The sequence below is a fragment of the Chelonoidis abingdonii genome, chromosome 11, assembly GCF_003597395.2.
Source record: "Chelonoidis abingdonii isolate Lonesome George chromosome 11, CheloAbing_2.0, whole genome shotgun sequence".
Classification (NCBI taxonomy): Eukaryota; Metazoa; Chordata; order Testudines; family Testudinidae; genus Chelonoidis; species Chelonoidis abingdonii.
In genome coordinates, this window is record NC_133779.1 from 15,575,791 (window position 1) to 15,593,332 (window position 17,542).

A 17,542-nucleotide genomic window follows, 5' to 3' on the forward strand; every position below is an offset into this window, starting at 1 on the left:
AGCCACTGCATGGACTTCATCTGGTGAGACCCCCAGCGCCCCCCCAACATCTAGTGCCACCCAGTACCACCTCGAACTCTCTAGTGCCCCCCAGCACCCCCTATCACCCCCCAGTACCACCCAGTGCTCCCCAGGCCCCCTAGTGCCCCCCAGTATCCGCTAGCCCACATTCTCCAGCCACTGCACCAACTTCATCTGGTGAGACCCCCCTAGCGCCCTTCCAGTGCCCCCTAGCGCCCCCTAAGACCATGTTCTGCAGCCACTGCACTGACTTCATCTAGTGAACCCCCCCAACGCTTCCCCAGCACCTCCCAGAGCCCCCCCAGTCCCCTAGCACCCCCAGTATCACCCAGTGCTCCCCTACACCTGCTAGAGCCCCCTGCTAGTGCCCTCAATATCCCCAGCCCACGTTCTGCAGCCACTGCACTGACTTCATTTGGTGAGACCCCCCCAGCGCCTCCCCAGCATCTCCCAGAGCTCCCCTAGCGCCCCACACATGCCCGGTGCCCCCAGCACCTCCCAGAACCCCCTAGCACCCCCAGTACCCCATATTGCCCCAAGTGTGCCCCCAGCACCCCCCAGCCCACATTCTGCAGCCACTGCACCCAACTTCATCTGGTGACACCCCCCCACTGCATCCCCCAACTCCATCTTCCCCTCCCCCCATGGGTCTGCTGCTGCCACCCTTCCTTTAGTCTTAGCATATCTGGAGGAACTGGTTGGTTCAGAGCTGGGGACAGGACCCAGGAGTCCTGGCTCCCAGCCCCCCTGCTCTAACCACTAGACCCCAGTCCCCTCCCAGAGCCAGGGAGAAAACCCAGGAGTCCTGGCTCCCAGCCTCCTCTGCTCTAACCACTAGACCCCAGTCCCCTCCCAGAGCCAGGGAGAGAACCCAGGAGTCCTGGTTCCCATCCTCGTACTTTGTGGCATAGCCGATGTTGGGGAAGGGGAGGAGTGAGGCACATGTTAACTATGTGTATTAGGGTGAGCCGAGTGTGGGCAACTCATTGCAGCGGTGAGCCCCAAAGTAACATTGTGTTGCTCTCTTGCTTGCAGGGGGATCGGGAAGCAGGGACTGCAGTGTCTAGGTAAGAGACCCCCCGACCCTGCAGGGTCAGTGACACCCCGCTCCACTGAGAGCCATGCTGAAGGGGAGACAGTCACTCCCACTCTCAGCCTTGGGGTCCTCCCTTCTGGCTACTGGTGATGGTATAACCAGCCCCCGCACTGCACCCCAGATGTGGTCGCATGTCACGGGGGGGGGGACATTGCAGCCCATTCCCAGTGCAGAGCTTATGGCTGTCTAGGCTCTGAACTGAATTTCTTGACTCTGGCTATTTTGGGGACTGGCTGGAAAATTCCATGTTTCTGTTTTTAAAAAGCCCCAAAATAGCTAATACCGGGTGACCTTTCAAATGCTCAATGCTTTATTCTTTAAGCTTCTTTGACACCTGGGGATCAGGACTCCTGGGTTCTCTCCCTGGCTCTAGGAGGGGAGCGGGGTCTAGCGGTTAGAGCAGCAGAGCCAGGTCTCCTGGGTTCTCTCCAGTGACTTGGGGCTGGTTTGCTCTTGAGTGTCTGGCCAGGAGGTCAGAGTCCCTGAGTCAGGGATGGGGAGTGGCTTTGGCACCAGCTTTGCTGGGTTAGAGCAGAGGGGTGGCTGAGAGTCAGGACTCCTGGGTTCACTGCCCGGCTCTGAGAGGAGAATGTGTATTTGTGGGGGCTGGGAGTGGAGGATCTGGGGGTTTTGTGTTTAGGGGAGTTCTGTGGGGGTTATATGGTATTGGGGGGGCTTCGTATGGGGTAGCAGGCCTGTGGGGCTAGCTGGGCGGTTGTGTAGGGGATCTGGGGATTCTGGATGGGATGGGGAGATTTCTTCCTGCCTCTCCCCTCCTGCCGGTAGGGGTGTGGGTGGGGATAACGGGGAAATCCCCATATGCTCCGAGTGGGGGTGTGGCTCTGCGGCTGATTGGCTGGGGATGAACTGGGGGAGCAGTTGCCAAACGATGAACAGCTCTGGGCAGGGTGGGTGGCGAGGGAGGGGTGGTGCTGTTTCCTGCCAGTCCTAGAGCGGGTGGGGGCAGTTTCTAGGGGACTCTGCCTCTCCCCCAGCTGGCAATGTGAAGCCCAGTGTGGTGGGGGTGGGATCTGAGTGTTAAGTGGTGGTGGGGGGACCAAATGGATGGCACGGGGGTGGTTCTTAGAGTGTCCTCACTGGGGTGTGTGTGGAGGGGGCCATGATGGGGGAAACGTGCACATGGGGGTGGGTGACGTCTGGATGGGTGTGTGTGCACATGGGAGTGGGTGGAGGGGTATGTGACAGTGGGTGGGGGGGAAGGCTGTGGTGGTGGATGTATTTGGGGGCCGGGTGTGCAAGAGCAAGTGGGGTGTTAGTGTCAAGCTGCCGGAGTTATGTACGAGTGTGTCAGGGTGTGGGGACAGGTGTGCAGGTGCCGAGATGGCACGTGGGGTGCGTGTGACAGACACCCTTGCACAAGTGTGTGGTTGGAGGCTAGGTGGCGAGTGCCTTTACACACCGGTGGGCATAGGTGCATGTGGAGACTATTGGCACGACTGGCTAGACATGTCAGCGGTGGGCACGAGTGTGCTGACTTTTGCACGTGTGTGTTGGTGCAGCGAGGTAGAGCTGGTGGGCGCAGATCTGTGGGATTGGCAGCTGGGAGTGTGCATTTGCATGAGGGTGCATCTATATGAGTGTATTCATTTGCACAAGGATGCAGGGTGTGTGCAGTAGTGCGTGAATTTGCACATGTGCAGGGGTTGCACAAGTATGCACATTTGCACATATGCACAGGAGTATGCAGGTGAATGTGTGCATGTCTTTGCACAAATGTGTGGTATCTGCATTTGCACAAGTGTGTGCATGTTTGTGTGCTTTGGCCTGTGTGTGGATTGAGGTGTGCATGCAAACCCTTTGTATTTGTGCAGCAGTGTGGTGGGAGGGTGCGCACGAGGCAGGGGTGCGTTTGCACAAGCGTAGCTGGGCATGCACGGGGATGGCCCTGGGGTGTTTAGCATTTCTAGGGTGTGTGCAGGGGTGAGTATGCAGGAGGCACTGTCAAGGTGGGTCGCGATTGGGGTGAGTGTGCACACGGGGTGTGTGGAGGGGAGAATGACGGGGGGCATGTATTTGCCCTAGGGTATGGCTCGTGCATGTGGCTATGTGGGGTGGGAGTGTGAGCAACAGGGCTCTGGATGGACCCTGGGCAGGGGGAGTGCAGGGCTGTGGGGGGAGCAGGGGTTCCTCCTGGAGCCTTGGCCCCCTGGGAGATGGGCAGAGCCAGGGTGGATGGTGGCAGCGGTGGGATGCAGCAGGTTCCCAGACACACCCCCTTCACTTCTTGGTGCAGCTGGCCAGGGGGAGCTGATGTGGGGGAGCTGTTGCCATGGAAACCCCACGTAGGTAATGAGTGTTTGGTCCCAGTCCAGATCCCTTGGGGCCCCCATCGCCCCCCACCTAGGGCAGAAAGGTTGACTGAGGGTGGGGGCCAGGACTCCTGGGTTCTATCCCTGGCTCGGGGCTAGTGGTGGGAGCAGCCTGGGTGGCATGGGGGAGCTGGACGGCTCCGGGGAGGCAGGAAGAGTCAAGCCCCCCCCACTCCCCCCCAAGTCCAATCTGCCGCCCCCTCCTCAGCTCCTGGCACTTGTGGTTTCTGCTCCTGCCTGTTTCCATGGAGACCCGTCTTCCAAATCTCCCTGGCTCGCTCCTCCGAGCCTTAAGATGCTGTTAGAGGGGGAAGGGGAGAGAAACGACCCCCCAAGCTGTCCTCTGCCCCCCCGAGCCGTCTCCCAACTCGTCCCTGAGCCTTCTCCTGACCCGTCCCCACAACTCCCCCAACTAGTCCCCCCTCAACTCCCCCGACGCCGTCCCCCCGGACCCATCCCAAAACTCGCCACTCCCCTGACCTCCCACGAATCCTCTCAACTAGTCCCGCCTCCAACTCTCCCCGACCCATCCCCTCAGACTCCGATCCCCGACCCGTCCCCACAACTCCCCCAACTAGTCCCCCCGTCAAATCCCCCCGACCGTCCCACAACTCGTCAACTAAGGTCCCCCACTCCCCCCGACCCGTCCTCCCCAACCCGTCCCAACAACTCCCCACCAACTATCCTCCGTCAAACCCTCCCCACAACGCCCGACCCGTCCCCCACCCGCCCCTCACTCCCGACCGTCCCGCCAGATCCCCGACTGCTCCCACAACTTTCTGATTCATTGAACTTGGTAACATTATATGTTCGCCTGATACGCTCGGTAGGTATAACCATCCCCCGCAACTCCCCAACTCGTCCCCAATTCTCACCGACTCTCAGCCCTCCCCTGACTCATCCCTGAACCTTTTCTTAACTTGTCTCCTCAACTCCCCCAACTTGTCCCTGAGCCTTCCCCTTACTCGTCCCCCTGACTCCCCCAACGTATCCCCTCAACGCCCCCCGACCAGTCCCTCAGAGTTCCCCTTATTCGTCCCCCTGACTCCCCCGACGTATCCCCTCAACTCCCCCCAACCAGTCCCTCAGCCTTCCCCTTACTCGTCCCCCAACCCGTCCCCAGGCTCATCCCAGAGCCTTTTCCTGATCCTTCCCCTCAAATCGTCCCGATTCCCCTGACCTGTCCCCCTGACTCCAACTCCCCCTGACTCCCCTGACCTGTCCCCCACAACTCCCCCAAACCTTTGCTCCAAAACCCTGAATTTTCTCCTCAACCCCCTGGAACATCCCTCCCAAACTAACTCCCGACCCCACTGAACCTTCCCTCTCAGCCTCAGCCCTGCACCCCAAATTCACCCCCAAACCTTCCCCCAATATGCCGAGCCTTCCCCCCCAAATGCACCCCTACCCACGAACCATCGCCTACTCCCCCAGCTGGCCTGTCCCTCTGGTGCTGGCTGTCCCAGGGTTGGGGGGGGCTGCCCCCCCCCAGCAGAGAGGAGGTGCTGTAAACTTACGAGTCTAGGGGTCTGTTGATCCAGGATTTCCCAGCCCTAAATCTGGGCTCTGGGAGGGGTCTGAATGGGGTGTGGGTGGGGGGGTATCCCAGCACTGTCCTGAACTTGCTCTGCTAATGGCTCTATTTGCCCCCCGCTTCTCTCTGCCCCCCCACCCATTCTCCCACCCCACCAAGTCTGCAGCTTCGTCGTACACAAACGGTGCCATGAATTTGTCACCTTCGAATGCCCGGGAGCCGGGAAAGGACCCCAGACAGATGTGAGTGACAGATGGTTGCCAGGATGCCTGGGTTCTCTCCCCAGCTGTGATGGGGGGTGGGGTCTAATGGTTAGAGTGGTGATGTGGGGGGCAGGGAGCCAGGACTCCTGGGTTCTCTCCCCAGCTCTGAGACGGGGGTGGGTCCTAGTGGTTAGAGTGGGGCTGGGGGGGCTGGGAGCCAGGACACCTGGGTTCTGTCTGTGGCTTTGGAGGAAATCCTTTGGTGGAGAAGGAGGCAGCTCCACCCCCACCCCCCAGGTGAGCGTCCCAATTTCACCGGCTATTTTTACTGCCCAAGTAGGGGGCAGAGCACGGTGGAAAACACAGACACGGCCCAGATTCTATGTCCTTGGCCTGGAAAGGGGGAAGGAGGAAGGGAGGTGGAAGAGGAGAAGAGAGCGGGAGGGAAAGGAAGCAGGAATGTCGTTAGCAGTCACATCCCTTCCATGCAAACACCCCCCTTCATACTCCTTCCTTGCACACACACATGCCCCCTGTGTGCAACTCCCCCTTGGGCACCTGTGCAAGGCCCACTGCAAGCTCACCTTCCCCCCTTGCATGCTCAGCGCAAGCTGGCTCACCTCTGTGTGTGCACACAAGTGCTTGTGCAATTCCCTGGGTATGCTCACATTGATACCCCTTGCACACACCTGCACACTTGTACCCTCTCTGTGGAAACTCACATCTGCACACACAGATAAGCTGGTGGATTCCTTTGTGCAAGCTCCCATATGCATGCTTAGATACACATATGCACACTCTTCCCTTTGCACATGCATGCCCACTCCCCATACAAGCTCACATTTGCATGCCGCACACACTTGTGCTATTCTTTGTGCAAACTCATGCTTACATCCCTTGCGCAGTCACACAAATACACACTTCCGCGCACACACACCTGTGTACCCTATTTAAGCTCATCTGCACATCTAGATGCTTGTGCATGCATCAGTGCAAGTTGTGCACACTCAGGGATGCTGACACACACTTGTGTGTTCTCCATCCTTTGCACATGCACACCCACACCCAATTCGAGCTCACATTTGCACACTCACATGTGTGCAATTCCCTGTGCAAGCTCATGTTGACACCCCTTGCACACACATACAAATGCAAGCCTTCTGTGCAAGCTCACGCATGCCCCATGCTAACCCACGTCTGCACACTTGGACACACTTGTGCACACGCCATCCTTGGCACAGGCAGGCCCATGCCCTGTGCTAGGTCCCGTGAGCACACTCAGACATGCCCTTGTGTGAGAACGTTCATCCTCCCGCTTGCACCTCTGGTCTGTGCAACTAGCCTTGCATGCCCCCCGTGCAAACTCTCACTCAGTGCCTGCACAGACTGTGCGCTCACACCCCCCTCGCCTGTGTACTTGGGGGGGGGCTCTGATCTATCTGCTCCCTCACCCCCCAGGACCCTCGGAACAAGCACAAGTTCAAGATTCACAGCTACAGCAGCCCAACCTTCTGCGACCACTGCGGCTCCCTGCTCTATGGGCTGGTGCACCAGGGCATGAAGTGCTCCTGTGAGTGGGGGGGGGAGGGGGCAGATGGGAACGGACAGACAGATGCTGGGGGGAGGGCAGGTGGTTAAGATAGGAGGGGTGCAAGCAGGCCTTGAAGGGCGGCAGTGGCATGAAGTCTGAAGTCTGGGAGCGGCCAGAAAGGGGCTGGAGAGAGGCCCTGGGGGCTGTGGTGGGTTGGGAGGCAAAGACTTATGGAGTAGGTCGGAGGGCAGGGGAGACCTGGAGCAAGCCGGGAGGTGGTGGGGGGAGCAAGATTCGGGGGGGTTGTTGCAGAGGAGGGCAGATTGGGGGAGTGGTGGAATGTTGGGGAGGGGTAAGGCCTGGGGATGGGGTGGGTAGGAGTGAAGCCCGGAGGTGGGTGAGATGCGGTGCAAACCCTGGTGTTAGGGCTGGGGGTGGGGGTGGCCTAGGGGTGAGATCCCCTTCCCCCCCCTCACTCTCTGGCGCCCCCCGCAGGCTGCGAGATGAACGTGCACAAGCGCTGCGTGCAGAGCGTGCCCAGCCTGTGCGGGGTGGATCACACGGAGCGCCGCGGCCGCCTGCAGCTCCGCATCGAGACGCTCGGCGGGGAGGAGATCCGTGTCTTTGGTACGGGGGCCGGGCGGGCGGGTTTGGAATTTCCGCCTCGCCCCAGGTGACATCCGGGCAGCCGGGCCTGCCCGGGGCAGATCTCCATCGAGTTTGGCCGAGAGTCGGACTTGAACCGATGGTGCCTGGCTGCAGCTTGGGCCCTGCCGTGGTGTAGACGCTACCTGCGCCGCCGGAGGGGGTTTCTCCTGGCCGCTGCCCCCAGCTGGCTTCGCTCTGGCGCTTGGAGCTGTCCGTTCCCCACAGGCCTCAGCTTCGGCCACCACCGGGTCTCCCCACGGAGACCCTCAGGGGCCGGGCACTCGCTGTGGGGGATGGCGAGGGGCTGCCATGCTGTGGGGGCAAAGTGGGTGCTGGGATTGGGGCCCTGAGGCACCAGCTAGAACAGATCAGCTTGGGAGAGGGGTGGGGTGGGGTGTATGTGTTTGTGGGGGGAGGCTGCGTCCTGGGAGCCCCAGCTCTGATCACCCTGAATTCCCCCTCCTGCCCCCCCCAAACACAGCAAAGTTCAAGGCAACCCAAGCACCCGTGTGGGGTTCAGAGCCTCTGTTGGCCGCCAGCCAGAGGGAGCTTCTCAGCCGCAGCACAGCAGGCTGGCACCCCCAGTGTCTGTCTGTCTGTCCCTCCAACCCCCGCCCCCAGCGTCTGTCTGTCTGTCTGTCCCTCCAACGCCCTCCCCCCCGGGGTCTGTCTGTCCATCCCTCCAACATCCTCCCCCCCAGCATCTGTCTGTCCGTCCCTACAACACCCTCCCCCCCGGCGTCTGTCTGTCTGTCCCTCCAACCCCCGCCCCCAGCGTCTGTCTGTCTGTCTGTCCCTCCAACACCCTCCCCGCAACCTCTGTCTGTCTGTCCCTCCAACATCTTCCCCCCAGCATCTGTCTGTCCGTCCCTCCAACACCCTCCCCCCAGCATCTGTCTGTCCGTCCCTACAACACCCTCCCCCCCGGCGTCTGTCTGTCTGTCCCTCCAACCCCCGCCCCCAGCGTCTGTCTGTCTGTCTGTCTGTCCCTCCAACACCCTCCCCGCAACCTCTGTCTGTCTGTCCCTCCAACATCTTCCCCCCAGCATCTGTCTGTCCGTCCCTCCAACACCCTCCAACCCCCCGGCGTGTCTGTCTGTCTGTCCCTCCAACCCCCCGGCGTGTCTGTCTGTCTGTCCCTCCAACACCCTCCCCGCAACCTCTGTCTGTCTGTCCCTCCAACATCTTCCCCCCAGCATCTGTCTGTCCGTCCCTCCAACACCCTCCAACCCCCCGGCGTGTCTGTCTGTCTGTCCCTCCAACCCCCCGGCGTGTCTGTCTGTCTGTCCCTCCAACACCCTCCCCGCAACCTCTGTCTGTCTGTCCCTCCAACATCTTCCCCCCAGCATCTGTCTGTCCGTCCCTCCAACACCCTCCAACCCCCCGGCGTGTCTGTCTGTCTGTCCCTCCAACCCCCCGGCGTGTCTGTCTGTCTGTCCCTCCAACACCCTCCCCCCGGCGTCTGTCTGTCTTTACGACCCCTCCCCCCACATCTCTCTGTCTATCCATCCCCCCATCTCTCTGCCCATCCACCCCCGCCCCGTCCCCATGCACCCCATCCCCGTCTATCCCTGGTTTAGTGGCTAATGTTGCCACCTAGTGGTGACTTGGATTTCGCTTTGCAATGGGTGGCCGGGAGCGGGGCGGGGGTGGGGATTTACTCAGTAGGGGGGGCTCTCTCCTGGCGGTCACTGCCGGCCCCAGGGGGCGCTGTGCTGCCAGGTGCTCTCAGCCTAAGTCTGAGGGGTTGGATCAGGAGGGGCTGGGAGCCAGGACGCCTGGGTTCTCTCCCTGGCTGTGGGAGGGGAGCAGGGGTTAGTGGGAGGGGGCTGGGAGCCAGGACTCCTGGGTTCTATTCCTGGCTCTGCAGCTCAGCACTCTCCCCTTCACACCCTCCTTAGCATTCTCGCGCTCCCAGCTGGAGCATGTAAGAGGTGGAAAGAAACCCATCCAGCCATGCTTACATAACGGGGATTCCTCGGCAGCTCCCTGCATGTAGCCCTCCACCACTGTCCTGCTCCCCCTGGGCCAGGGTGCAGGCATGAGGCATGGGACACCACAGCATGTACACCGCCATCTGTGATCAACACACCACGCTCAGCAGTGGGGAAAGAACCCAGGAGTCCTGGCTCCCAGCCCTGCCCTGCTCTGACCACTAGACCCCTCTCCCCTCCCAGAGCCAGGCAGAGAACCCAGGAGTCCTGGGTCCTAGTCCACCCCTGCACTAACCACAAGACCCTACTCCCCTTGCTGGCCTGGGGATGGAACCCAGGAGTCCGGGCTCCCAGCCCCCCCCCCCCGTCCTAGAAGCGGGTCAGACTGAGCTCTCAGGGCCACGTGGTGATCTGTGGACCCTCCCCCCTAGTGGGTGAGGCCCGGAACCTCATCCCCATGGACCCCAACGGGCTGTCGGACCCCTACGTGAAGCTGAAGCTCATCCCGGACCCCAAGAACGTGAGCAAGCAGAAAACCCGGACTGTGAAATCCACTCTGAACCCTGTGTGGAACGAGACCTTCCTATTGTGAGTGCCCCGGGCACGGGTGGGCAGGTGGGTGTGGGTACATGCCTGGGTACGTGCCTGGACTGGAGATATGGGGGTCCTACAGCTCCCACAGGTGTCTGGACACAGCCACGAAACATGGGCCTGTCGGAGCTCCCACGGGTGTCTGTATCCTAACCTCCCACCCCCAAATACTCTCCCCATGTACCCAGAGTGCCCCCCTCCTCTTCTGGGGTTGGGGGGACAGTAGGGCCCCCCCTGTCAGCCACAATCCCTCCTGCCCCCAAAATAAACCAGGATTTTGCAGCCCCTCCAATGCAGTCCGGTCCACTCCTGGAGATTCTCCCCCTGCCCTGGCAGCAGCAGTAGTAGGGCTTTTATCCACACTTCTTGTCCAGAGGGCAAATATTCACCCCCACCCTCCACTTAAAGGGACAGGCGGCTGGGTTGGTGGTTTAATACCCCTCCCCTTGACCTCCCCCACCCCCCAGCACGCTAAGGCCGGGAGACGTGGAGCGGCGGCTGTCCATTGAGGTGTGGGACTGGGACCGCACCTCACGCAATGACTTCATGGGAGCCATGTCCTTCGGTGTGTCAGAGCTGCTCAAGGGACACGCGGATGGATGGTAAGTGGGGGGCGGGGGCTGCACCCGCGGGGGGCGTGCAGGGGAGGCGGGAAGCCAGGCCCACGGCTCACTCTCGCTCTCTTTCTCCACCGTTCTGTCTGTTTTGGATATTTGGCTGTGCCCGGCTGCCTTGGCGCTGCCGCGTCCCTGTGCTCCCTCCCCGTGCGGTTCTTGCACCACTTGCCTTTCCACGTGCGTCCCCTCTGCACTCGCGGCTTTCATTTTCTTTGCACTGTCCCACGTCTCCTTTGCACATGTGCACTCTGTGTTTCTTTGCATGTTTGCCCTTGTTTTTCTTTGCACCCCTTCACTTTTTCTTTCTTTGTGCTCTTTCACTTTCTTTGCAAACTTTCACTTTGCACACTCTCACTTTCACTTTTTCTTTCCTCTCACTTTCACTTTCCTTGCATACTTTCACTTTTTCTTTGCACTCGTCTCTTTGCACACTTTCACTTTCTTTCCTTTCCCTTTCACTTTTTCTTCACGTTCCTTTCTTTGCACACTTTCACTCTTTGTGCTTCTTTGAACACTTTCACTTTTTTCTTTGCACCCTCCTTTGTCTTTCTTTCTTTCTTTCTTTCTTTCTTTCTTTCTTTCCCTGCCCTTCCCCGCCCCGCCCCCCCGGTGTTGTGCCTGTCTCTGTCCCTGTCTCAGGTACAAGTTACTCAACCAGGAAGAGGGGGAGTATTACAATGTCCCTGTGGCTGATGCCGAAAATTGTGGGCTGCTGCAGAAATTTGAGGTAACCCCTCCCCAAAGCTAAGCAGGGCCGGGCCAGTTCAGTTATTGGAAAGCAGACTAAGAAACTCCCACGTGCTGCAGGGAGCAGGGGGGCTCAGTAGGGGGCGCTGCCCTGGCCGTCAGTGCTGGCCCCAGCACAGCACTAGGGGGCACTGGGCTGCAGGGAGCGGGGTGGGGAGCTCAGCAGCGGGTGCTGTACCACAGGGACACCATCTTTCAGCTGTGACATAACCCCCCAAAGCCCAGAGGACTGTGGAGTCGGAGCATGAACCCCGGTGCCCGGGGGCAGATTCCTGGTCCAGCCCCCCTCCCTCCCTGTCCCCAGCAGCTGTTGGGCCTCCTGGGCTGGGGGACGCGGCTTTCGGCCACTGACCCTCTCCTCCTCTCTCTTGCAGGCCTGCAACTACCCTCTGGAGCTGTACCAGGTAACGCCTGGGGCTCGGGGCCCCTCTGCACAGAGTGTGTGGGGAGAGGGGCTGGCCAGGCTGGTGATGCTCTGGGTGGCTGTTCCCCCTCTCTCCAGCAGAGGGAAGCAAAGAGCCTCAAACCAACCCAAGTGGGGTATGGGGTCTAGTGGTTAGAGCAGGGGGTGCTGGGAGCCAGGACTCCTGGGTTCTCTGTGTTGTTCTCCTGGCCTCATAAGTCTCACGCTCCCTGGGGCTCCCAATTCCCACCCCCCAAGTATTTCTTTAATCAACTCCTGTTGCTTGGAAACAGTATCCAAGGGTCTGGGGGCGGGGCTTGTTGAGGGGGCAGTGACCAGAGCCGTCAGGCACAGGTGGGCGGAGTCAGGGTCAGGTTGGGGGATCCCTGCTCTCTGGGTTTGGGGGGACCCCAGTGAATCCCCATCTGTGGGGAGATGAAGGGATTGGGGTTGGAGGGGGAGGGGGAGGTGAGTAAAGGGGTGGGGGAAAGGTTTGAGGGGTTGCAGCTCCCTCCGTGGGTGGGGTGCAATTGTGCAAGGGGGGGCTGCCTTTGGGGGAGCGACCCTGGACTGTGATCCCCCCACTCTGCCCCCAGGCACCCCAATCCCACCCTGGCCCCCAGCAGCTTCCTGACCCCCCACTTTGTGCCTGCCCCATTCACTCACTGTCCTGTCACCCCGAACCCCACAACTAGCCCTCCCCACAGCACCCCTGCCCCCATTCCCATCACAGTGCCCCCCCCACCCTGAGCCACGACTGCCCCATTTTTCCCTCCCCACCCCCATTTCCCTCTCCCCACCCTCCAGGTTTCCTTGCAGAGCTGGTTTAAGGTTTCCTGGCGCCCTGGGCCAGAGCAAGTGGCGGGGGGGGGGGGCTCCCTTCCCCTTGCACCTGCGGTCCTGCCTGTCCCACCCCTTCCCTGGGGCCCCGCCTTATTCCACCCAGGGTTCCACCCCATTCCCCCCCCCTCACAGCGCTGCTCCTTCTGTGCCCCCCCCCGCCGCTACTTCCCCTGCTGGTGCGCTGCCGCGGAACGGGTCAGGGCTCCAGTCTCACTGCCGGGAGCAGATTTTCTCCAGGGCCCCTAGCACAAATCCCATCGGCCCAGTGGCTATGTGCCACCCCCAGCGCTCTCCTGTCCCCCCACTTCCCTCCCCGATCTGCTCCCCCTCCCCAAGGCTGGACTAGCCGCTCACATGCCCCATCTCTGCCCCCCACAGAAGGTGCGCCACGGCCGGCCCCTCGCCCCCCCAGCCCCACGGACTCCAAGCACGGCAGCTTCTTTGGACCAGCCGCTTCCACATCTCCGACTTCAACTCCTCATGGTGCTGGGAAGGCAGCTTCGGCAAGTGAGGGCGCCCCGGATGCCTGGGTTCTCTCCCCGCTCTGGGAGGGAGGGGGGCTGGTGAGTTAGAGCCATGGGGGCTGGGAGCCCGGATGCCTGGGTTCTCTTCCTGGCTCTTGGCAGAGGAGCGGGATCTGGTGGTTGGATCGGAAGCACTACCTCTGGGGCGATGTAGTCGGGATCCCGCAGAAGGTCGGGTGGTCGCTCTGGGAAGACGTTCTCCTGCATATCCCGAAGCTGTGATCTTAAAGTGGCCTTGGCCTGCTGGAGAGAGACACAACCAGGCCTCTCAGGGGGGTGCCGGTCTCCACCCGGCCCCAGGGCAGGACTGGCTGGCTGGCAGGAATGGCCGGGTCCTTTCTGCTTTAGGGGGCGCCAGCTCCCATCCAGCCCAGGCGGACTGGCTGGCTCAAGGGGCAGGGAATGGGGCAGGGGCCTGTCCCCTTAGGGGGCGCCGTCCCACCCCGCCCAGGCAGGACTGGCTGGCTCGGGCTGTGGCCCACAGGTGATGCTGGCCGAGCGGCGGGGCACAGACGAGCTCTACGCCATCAAGATCCTGAAGAAGGACTGATCATACCGACGAACGACGTGGAATGTACCATGTGTGAGAAGCGGGTCCTGGCGCTCGGCGACCGGCCGCACTTCCTCACCCAGCTGCACTCCACTTCAGACCACGGTACCCCAGGGAGACTAGATGGGCTGTGGGGCTATCTGGGGGGCGTACTGCAGTAGATGGGTCCGTGGGGCTGATTGGGGGGGGGCAGGGAGGGGCAGGATACAGGGTGGCTGGCCTGTGGGGCTGATCCGAGGGGCAGATACGGTAGATGGGCCATGGGGCTGATCCAGGGGCACAGAGGTGGTGGGATGCCAGGGTAGATGGCCATGTGGGGCTGATCTTGGGGGACAGGGAGGGGTGGGATACCGGGTAGATGGCCCATGGGGCTGATCCAGGGGGCACAGCGGGCGGCAGTACCGGTAGGATGGGCCTGGGGGTCTGTTCTGTCCCCCATGGCCCCGTCTTCCCGCTCCTCCAGGACCGGCTCTATTTCGTGATGGAATACGTCGATGCGGAGGACCTCATGTACCAATCCAGCAGGTCGGAAAGTTCAAGGAGGCCTCATGCCATGTACGTGACCCCGCCCCAAGAGGCTCGTCCAGCGCCGGCGAGGGTCCCCGATACCCAGCCCCACCCCCCCCGAAGGGCCGTGTCCCAGCACCGGGCGAGGGGTCCCGGATACCAGCCCCCACCCACCCCGAGGGGCCGTCGGTCCAAGCACGGGCGAGGGGTCCCCGGATATTGAGCCCTCATCCCACCCCGCCTGCCCCAGGAGACGCGAAGGGTCCCTGGATACCCAGCCCCCACCCCGCCCTGCACCAGAGGGGCCGCGTCCCAGAGCCGGCCAGGGGGTCCCTGGATACCCAGCCCTGCACCGCCCCCAGAGGGATTCATTTGCAGCACCGGGCGAGGGGGTTCCTCCGGATACCCAGCCCCCACCCCGCCCCCGAGGGGCCATGTCCCAGCACCGGGCGAGGGGTCCCCGGATACCCAGCCCCCACCCCGCCCCCGAGGGGCCGTGTCCCAGCACGGGGTCCCTGGATACCCAGCCCCTGCACCCCACCCCAGAGGGATCATGTGCCAGCGCCGGGCGAGGGGTCCCCGGATACCCAGCCCCCGCACCCCACCCCAGAGGGGCCATGTCTCAGCGCCGGGCGAGGGGCCCCTGAATACCCAGCCCCTGTGCCCACAGAGGGGCCATGTCTCAGTGCCGGCCAGGGGTCCCCGGATACCCAGCCCTCACGCCCCACCCCAGAGTCGGTCGCATCCCAGCACCGGGCAAAGGGTCCCCGTGAAACGCTCTGTGGCCATGGATCAGCGAAGACATTGAAGGGACGTTGAAAGTGATGAATCGATTTTCCAAATCACCTTTGACTGTTCTGTTCCCCCCCCCCCCACAACTTGTAGGTTCTACGCAGCAGAGATCGCCATCGGCCTCTTCTTCCTGCACAACAAGGGCATCATCTATAGGTGAGTGGAAACTGCTTCTGCTGGGTTGTTGGCTACAGTCTCTGCTCCCCACCCGCCGTGGGGCCGGATGGGAGCCGGCGCCCCCTGGAGGCGGGAGCCCAGCCCTGTCTCTCCCCACAGGGATCTGAAGCTGGATAACGTGATGCTGGATGCCGAGGGCCACATTAAGATCACGGATTTCGGGATGTGCAAAGAGAACATCTTCCCTGGAGTGACCACCCGGACCTTCTGCGGGACCCCCGACTACATCGCCCCGGAGGTAGCGCCCCCAATCCAGCCGCTAGACCCCACTCCCCTCCCAACCCCCTGTGCTGGAAAAGTCCTTGCTGGGTCATGGGGTTAGACAGTGGCCTGGCATATGGGCTGTGCAATTGATACTTTATATGAATGGTACGTTCTTTTGTTTATACCTTCCCCGCTTTCTGCTGAATGTCTGAATAACAGGTAATGGCTCCAACGAGCCGATGTGCCTTTGTCTCTGAGAAACTGGTTTGTGGGTGTCACCCAGCATTATAACACATTTCAGTAATAATAATCATACCATAAAATCTTATAACTCCGTATACAATGTTGGTACACACATCGTCACGGGACAATGATGTTCAGCAGATTACGAGTTTTCAAATGATGCCTCACAAGGCATGCTTTGTACAAAATGCAACATAGCCCTATGCAAGTAGTGAACATGGGGTACCGGGTGTCACAGTGGGTGTCTGCTTTTTGGGGGGCTGGTCTCCTGGCAGTGACTCCGTCCCACCTACCCCCCACATTATCTCCTACGGTTGGGAGCTGGGCAGGGATAAACCAATGGGAGGGGCTGTAGTGAAGTTAGCCCCGCCTCTTGTGCTTTAGCACCACCCCCATTGCAGATGTCCTCCTCCCTCAAATCCCAGTTTGCTGTGCTGGCTGGGGGATACTCCTGAAGGGGAAGTGTAACTTTTAAATCTTCCTCTGTGTGTGTGTAGGACAATGTATCTCATCGCTTCTGTGGGGGATGGAGGGGAGTTTCCTTTGCCATAAAGTAATTTCCCCCCGCCGCCCATGGAGTTGGGGGCCTGTGATACAGGGTTAGAGCCTCTTAACTTTTCCTGGCTTTCTCCCTGCCCTAGATAATCGCCTACCAGCCCTATGGGAAGTCGGTGGATTGGTGGTCCTTCGGCGTGTTGCTCTATGAGATGCTAGCGGGGCAGGTAACAGGGGGGCGGGGGCTGGGTGCATAGATCCTGTGGGGGATGGGGGGTGAATCCTGCTCCCAGTACCCCACAAGGGGAGCTGGGGGGGCAGCCTGGCCTCAGTGCCCTGGGGCAAGTGGAGGGGGGCAGATTCCGCTGGGAGGGACTGGCTCTGACCCCCCTGCTCTCCCCTCAGCCCCCTTTTGATGGGGAGGACGAGGACGAGCTGTTCCAGGCGATCATGGAGCACACGGTGTCCTACCCAAAGTCGCTGTCCCGCGAGGCCGTCTCCATCTGCAAAGGGGTGAGTGTGACCCCTGGAGGGGTGCCACCCTGGCCTTTGACCCCCCCCATCTAGTTTCTGGGGGAGGGGCAGGCAGAGGTGAAGCCGTAGCAGGGGTGAGTTGGGGTGAGGGGAGGGTGCCCGCCCCCAAGGAGCTGGGAGGGGCGGATCAGCTGGTCCGGAGGTTCTGTGACACTGATGTCACTGTCTCACCCCGCCCCCAGTTCCTCACCAAGCACCCCCTAAAACGCCTGGGCTCGGGGCCGGCCGGGGAGCAGGACATCCGGGAGCATGGCTTTTTCCGCTGGATGGACTGGGAGAGCCTGGAGCGCCTGGAAATCCCACCTCCCTTCACCCCCCGCCCGGTGAGTGATCCCCCCCATCCTGCTCCCCAAACCCTCTCCTGGAGAGTGACCCCCCCATCCTGCTCCCCAAACCCTCTCCTGGAGAGTGACCCCCCCATCCTGCTCCTCAAACCCTCTCCTGGAGAGTGACCCCCCCATCTCGCTCCTTGTACCTCCGCCTGGAAAATGACCCCACCATCCTGCTCCCGAAACCCTCTCCTGGAGAGTGATCCCCCTCATCTTGCTCCATGTACCACCTGCCCAGTGAGTGACTCTCCCAGCCCGCTCCGGGTTCCCCCTTCCTGGAGAGTGATCCCCCCCATCTCGCTCCTTGTACCCCGGCCTGGAGAGTGTTTTCCCCCCCATCCTGCTGCCCTTCACCCCTTGTTGGTGGGTGACAACCCCATCCCAGCCTTCTTCACACCCCCAATGAACCCCCACCCCCACCTGTCCTCCCCCTGTAACCTCCCGCAGAGCAGGTGTGGGGCCCTATGGGGAATCGGGGTCCCAATAGAGCTTGTGATTAGGGGGACCCCATGGGAGCAGCTGTGCCCTACCCCCATGTGACCGCAGGGAGGGGGTGCTGTGGGGGGGAAGCAGGGCGGCGCTGGCACTGAGCCAGCAGGAGTGGGGCTGTTGTATGTGGTGGGGGGACAGTGAAGGGATGGGGGCCAAGGGAAGTAACCCGGCTCTTCTTTCTCTCTTCCCCCCCGCCC

At 61.4% G+C, this 17,542-nt stretch overlaps 1 protein-coding gene across 1 annotated transcript in view; it reads left to right on the forward strand.

Moving 5' to 3' along the window:
* The window catches only part of LOC116832380 (protein kinase C gamma type-like), a 21,852-nt gene continuing 4,310 nt past the window's right edge, over positions 1-17,542 (forward strand). Inside the window, 21 exon segments of the mRNA XM_075070523.1 lie at positions 1-23; positions 1,057-1,088; positions 5,141-5,223; positions 6,643-6,754; positions 7,211-7,342; positions 9,729-9,885; positions 10,356-10,490; positions 11,145-11,232; positions 11,627-11,656; positions 12,785-12,834; positions 12,911-12,942; positions 12,945-13,004; positions 13,505-13,567; positions 13,570-13,721; positions 14,036-14,127; positions 14,965-15,027; positions 15,148-15,286; positions 16,137-16,217; positions 16,396-16,503; positions 16,707-16,847; positions 17,301-17,305. Of these exon segments, the coding sequence (XP_074926624.1) occupies positions 10-23; positions 1,057-1,088; positions 5,141-5,223; positions 6,643-6,754; positions 7,211-7,342; positions 9,729-9,885; positions 10,356-10,490; positions 11,145-11,232; positions 11,627-11,656; positions 12,785-12,834; positions 12,911-12,942; positions 12,945-13,004; positions 13,505-13,567; positions 13,570-13,721; positions 14,036-14,127; positions 14,965-15,027; positions 15,148-15,286; positions 16,137-16,217; positions 16,396-16,503; positions 16,707-16,847; positions 17,301-17,305 (1,769 nt within the window). The 5' untranslated portion in view covers positions 1-9.